This window comes from Dermacentor andersoni, chromosome 10, assembly GCF_023375885.2.
Source record: "Dermacentor andersoni chromosome 10, qqDerAnde1_hic_scaffold, whole genome shotgun sequence".
NCBI lineage: Eukaryota > Metazoa > Arthropoda > Arachnida > Ixodida > Ixodidae > Dermacentor > Dermacentor andersoni.
The window spans coordinates 50,606,075-50,612,074 of record NC_092823.1 but is presented as its reverse complement, the minus strand read 5'-3'; the positions used below and the strand labels follow the sequence as shown (position 1 = coordinate 50,612,074).

At 42.5% G+C, this 6,000-nt stretch overlaps 1 protein-coding gene across 1 annotated transcript in view; it reads left to right on the top strand.

The window, feature by feature from the left end:
• The first annotated feature begins 1,606 nt into the window (after window positions 1-1,606).
• LOC129388273 (uncharacterized) overlaps window positions 1,607-6,000 on the top strand; it is a 28,300-nt gene continuing 23,906 nt past the window's right edge. The window contains exons 1-2 of the mRNA XM_055078416.2: window positions 1,607-2,819; window positions 3,158-3,294. Of these exons, the coding sequence (XP_054934391.1) occupies window positions 2,775-2,819; window positions 3,158-3,294 (182 nt within the window). The 5' untranslated portion in view covers window positions 1,607-2,774. The remainder of the gene's footprint in view (window positions 2,820-3,157; window positions 3,295-6,000) is intronic.

Here is a 6,000-nt window from a genome sequence, read left to right as displayed (position 1 = left end):
TACTACGGCCTAGTACTACTTGTAGTACTACAAGTACTACAAGGAAAAGATTGACTTAAGTACTAAAAGCACCACAACAGGGGTGAGTCATTATGTTTACGGTATTCGTATTGAGACTGGTGGCATTTGCTGAATCGACTTAAAAATTCTTTGGTGTTTTACTGCAACCTGTAAACTTCTTCATATATGAGTTTTCATTGCGAAACCTCGAAACTTCAAGCACATTTGTTTATTCGAGAAATCAGTTCAAATGAACAAGTTTCAAAGCCCCGTGTGTTTAGCACTCATTGTGATATCTATAGTCATTATAGGTTCTGGAATATTACCTAAGCGCTACAATCATTATTCTTTAGAAAATGTTACCTTTGTATTTGATAACCTCTGACTGTGAATGGGCGAGTTTGTCCAATGTTCCTGGAATGCATTCATTTTACGAGACATTCTAGCTATCTAATAAACCGCAGTTCTTTTGAATCTCACTTTACTTCTTGAAATATTTCGATGAAATGTACGACTGTCTTGTAAACTGTCGCAAATGTAGCTTGTTTATCTAACGTTAGGGGCAACTAGCCTTTCAAATTCAACTAAGACTCGAAATAGGGTCTTCGTGCTGTCAGCTCCATAATAAAATTGATACGTTCGCTAAGTGTCAACGCACGCTTTTAATTTCCGTCGACGTGGCCGCGACAGAAATTATAAGGACATGCAAGGCGAATTTTCACCGCAGCCACAATGTTCACTGCAAAGTCCACATGCTGTAAGAATGAGCGGCCCCCGCTCACGCTGCCAACGACTCACATTATGCGAAAGAAAACGAGTGAGGTTGAGCAGATATGGATGGTGGCTCGATGCGTGCTGTCTTCCCACACATCCAGTTCTGGACGTCTCGTGATCATGCGCATGCTAGGGGTAGAAAGCTCGTCTCCCTCTTCTGGTGCGACCGTGACTTAACTTCGCTGTCCGCACATCATACCTTGGAGGTTATCTGCAACAGGTGCAAAATAAAGACCGAGGCGTAGTGGCTGTTTGCTCAATGAACATTGTTTCGTCGAGGACCTAGTGTTGCGGGCCGAGTTTTCTGTGTTTAAGAGGCGGTGTGACACAAGAGCCAGTATGAAGCGTTCTCGGCCCCCCAATTGGGGGCCTTCCTCACACCAGCGTTGGTACAGCGACTGCTCGTTGTCATCGTGTGATATCGGTTCATTTTTGTGTGCGTGTGGCACTTTGGATATTATTTTAATTAGTAGGTGAATGTTTACTGATACGTGCGAATAGGCTTTTCTGCATAACTACGAAGCTTAATTCGTGCAATTGCCTTATACATTCCTATCACTATGAATGCTTCGGTTGATGACCGAAACTGTGTTTTAACTGCCAAGAATTTCTTTGCCTAAAATGTGCAAGCAGTGCACCCTAAAATATAAGTCGAGCCTGAAGACTGTGCACACTGAAACGCTGCCACAGTTAGTGCAAATAAACACTGAAATAGCGCCACTTATGGAAGCCCGATTAGCCCGTGCTGGACATAGCGAAGACAAATGCCGTGTACGGTGTGAATTAAGGCAGCCCGCAATAGCAGGTAAGGCAGGTGAACGCAGACGTGAGCTTTATTACCAAGAATATTACGACTATCAGTGTCGTCGTCATTCCATGGTCGCCAGTTTCTTGCCTCTCATAACACTCTGATCATTCTTTCCTTGTCACGCCAACGTCATCTTTCTATCGGTTTTAACCCTGTTGCTCTCTCTTCCTAGCCATGTTATCGTCATGACACTACCCTTGAGTAGTCGTCGTCATAACGTCATCATCATTTCGTCGCCATCATGTCACTGTCGACATTGCGTCAACATCACGATGTCGCCGTCATGCTGTCGTGGTCCTTCCATTGTCATCAATTTGTCGTAGTGAGCGTAGTGTCGTTAACGGAGTGTCGAAGCTATTTTCTCGTCAAGCCATCGCTGTGATTTGTCCTCGCAATCCTTTTCTCGTTCACAATCGACACACCGTCATGGCAACAGAGCCACAGTGCACCGTTGCCGTCACGTCGTTGTCGTCATCATTCCATTGTAATCATTTCAAAACCGTTGTTTTATCGGCATCACTCCAGCATCGAAATCACGTTGACATCACGCCGTAGTCGTCATCTCATGGTTGTCATGCAGTCGTCGTCCCCACATCGACGTCATGGTATAGGCGTCACGCCACCGTCACCCCACCTTTGACGTCATAGCACTGCGTAACTCCAGCGTCGTCATCCCACGGCCGTCCGGTACTCATCGTCACCTCTGCACACACCTGCGTCGTCTATACGGTTTAGAAATGCTTCAGATCACATAAATAACAATCAAGGCTTTTCCTTCCGGAAATATATTGTGTGGTATTTTGTGCGGTATGGATAATGGTAAGAGATAAGCGACACTCATTCTTATGCGGTAAACGAACTTCACGCTACATGCAGTTTTCCGGTAGGGGTTGTACCTTCCTCTAGTGTTCCTTTCAGGTTTTAAGTAATGGAAGAGTGCACGAAATATGTCCTAGAGCCGAAAGAATGCTATGCTAATTTTAATGCTGCAACAATTAAGGCGAAGCTTTAATAACTTCGGAAAGGGTGAATCAAATTTCTATGACGTGTACGGTCGTGCATTTCAATACAGGCTCTTAGTGTCATGCAGAGAAGCATCAAAAGTCGAAATCAAATTAAATCTTTCTTTTGAAATTTCTATGTGCTATTCTATCTCAAGGTAAATCAAATACTTGCAAAGACGCAGAAAGAAATGCTGGACATAGAACTCGTCATTACCGACATAGTTGTTCTGACGGTAAGTCTGCCATTTCTACATGTTCATATAGCTACGTTAGCCGCAGAGGTTTGTGAACGTGTAATCTGGTAATCCGGTTGCCCAAAATATCTGCAATAGAGAATATAAATGTAGTCGCAATAGGAGTAACGGGTTTTCGACATAGGGGAGTTTGATGGAAAATAATAATTGATGATGATCGCGTGTAATGGAAACGAACAAACATATTTTCATTACGATACCTTTGACACGGCTGGCCCTGAGCAAGAATTTACGCTTAATTTACCATCATCACCGTACACATGCATTTATTTCTTGTTGTCGTTCAAATGTGTTCGACTAGTTTTCTTTGATTTCAGGAAGACCAAGAATTTCTAAAAAGATATCCAGAAAACCATGAGCTAATTGAAGCCAGTTCACCCGACGTATTGTCGGAATTTATGAGTATCAACGAACACTTCTTTGCTGGTGCAGACGCAGTGTTATACATGAGCAAGTAAGTCATACAATTATTCGAACCTCTTTTTTCATTCAGGCATACGCTGTCTGCTTTGTGTTTCATAGAAAGCTTCTAATCGTAGCCATATATTGTGTCCTTGCGCTCTGCAATGCTCATTCACAAGGGTTGAATTGTATGACCTGCTCTCTATGAACATTCGTAGCACATCCTCTCACTGGAGGCTGATGCTACAGTAATACACCTTCGTAGAGCACGTGCTTCTAGATTCTTGCGTTCAATGATCCTGCTGAGGCATTAGTGCTCTGAAACCTACAAATTTTGTATGTCATCCTCTCATTGCGTATCTTCTATGGCGATAGCACGTCTCAGACCTCGCATGCCATTCTCGTCATTTTATTGCATATATATTCTACGCACTTATATCCAAAATCCTGAGTTCATGCTTCATTAACAGTTAATTAGCATTACCTTGCCGCTCCTTGTGCACATATTGTCCTTGCCCCAATAACATTCAGTATTAATCATCATCATGCTCTCTATGAAATGTATGCGCTGCTTCAGAATATTTCACAAAATTCTACTTCAGAATATTTTTCGAAAATAACGACGGACTTTCATGTATAATGCAAAATACATAGGCATTTACCCTTGATTTTATAATCTATTTATTGGCATGTGCGCGCTATTGTCATGTGCGCGCTAATCTCCTATTAGGATCATTGATTTGTGCGTGCTTTCCGTCTGAGAGTGACAGTTTGGCTGTAAAATATGTGCGTGCGTGTGTGCGTGTGTGTCTGATTGTGGGCGTGAGAGAGAGAGAGAGAAACAGAGAAGCTAAATTCTCACTGACGGTAGCACCTGAAGGACCAACACGGGCGATGGGCAGCGAAGTTGTATCACAACCTGAAGGGCGTGTTACAGTCATTGGGACGTGTGGCGTAATGCAGCTGCTCGCCTTGAACGAGCAGGTGATGACGTTGCCTTAGTGGAATTCGATGCAGCGTTGTTATTCTCAGACATTATGTGCACCAAGAAACAGTGCATCTCGATTAAGGGGCCATGTAACGACAAGTAAGGCAGTGAAAGTCCACTACGACCTTTGGGAGGAACGAGGAGGCGGCGCATTGCTGACCGCCGCTCGCAACTGAACGCTCGTGCGAACCTCCTTTTCCAATGACTGTTGGACTGGATGCACCCACCACCCGGTGTTCTGCTGCCATGATGGCGGGATCTTCTCACGAAGGCCTGCTTGGTCCAGCACAACTGGCACGTGAGAATCAGAGGCGGGAGCCGGATTACTAATCTGGATTGATGATGGAACGAACTACATGGCATGACGAACACGAGCATATAGTCATCAGCTCAAGTTAGACAACTTTGCCCACTGGTTATGCATACGATCTTGTCACACATGCATGCATGTCATGAATTCATCTTATTCCTCACATGCAAGTCAAGCAATTATATGGATAATGTCATGGCTTGGCATTCATGCCAGTCGCAACATTTATGGCATTCGTGGCCGTTATTTTGGCCTATGTAGCATGACATGTCATTATCGTTACACATGCATTTCATTATGTAGATATCCAGAAAATATCCCAATAAATAAATACATGTCATGGTATCAAAACATTATGATCTCAAATGATTGTCATTCATGTCAGTTCAATTTTCCAAAAACTAATATATCAGGATATATATAACATAATTGAAATGACATGAAAAGCATCACATGGATGACATGACATGACGTGACGTAATTGCCATGAATGTCATAAATGGCAGGTGAGGGCGCCATGATCCTTTCTTTAATTGTATGTGTATCGGGATAGGGCTATGAGACATGGTTGCATGACATGGCAAGAATGACATGGAATGAAATGCTCATACATGTCCTGTTGTTATTGTCATGTCATGAAATTCATGGCATTTATGCCATTTATACGTTTTCATTCATGTCAGGTCACAAACGCATCTCATGTCATTCAAATGCTGACATATATTGCATAAAACGAATGACCACAACAGCATGCCATTCATACCCTTTATGTCATGACATATATGTGATTACCAGCATTACATATCATGACATGCGCATGTGTGTCTTGTCATTCATGGTATGACGCTCGGGGCATTCGTAGAATTTTTTATGACCCATATGACCTTCATATCATGAAATTTATGTCATGACATCCTATAAGGTGACGCAATCATTTCAATCAAACGCTGGTAGATACTGAGTTAATGAAGTGACCATGAGGGTATCATGTCATTCATGCCATTTATGTCTTAACATGCACTCCATGACAAATATGTCATATAATTGATGTAATGACACGTCATTCCTGCTACATATGCATGCAGGTCATGCCACTTCATGCCTATTCTGATATACATCCAGTTGAACAAACGACCACGAAGGCATCACGACGCAGGAGGCTAGATAGATACATTCAATACACTTGAAGTTCGCAAAACATGATTCGCAAATATTGTAAATTAGAGTATGCAGCTATCATAGTTAGATAGTTTCTCTACACGGTTCATTTAGATCGAATATCATTGCTTAGTAAAGGCGATATCGTTCTTGTGACGCGCAAAAAAATAATCTCACGCGTTCATAGTGTTACTTTTTGCGGCTAACATTTTTCTACTGGATTTTCCCTGTTATCATTTGTCGTTCAGCGCAAGCAACCTATACATCATCCATAAGTATTCTAGTGTGGTAACCAAGTCAAT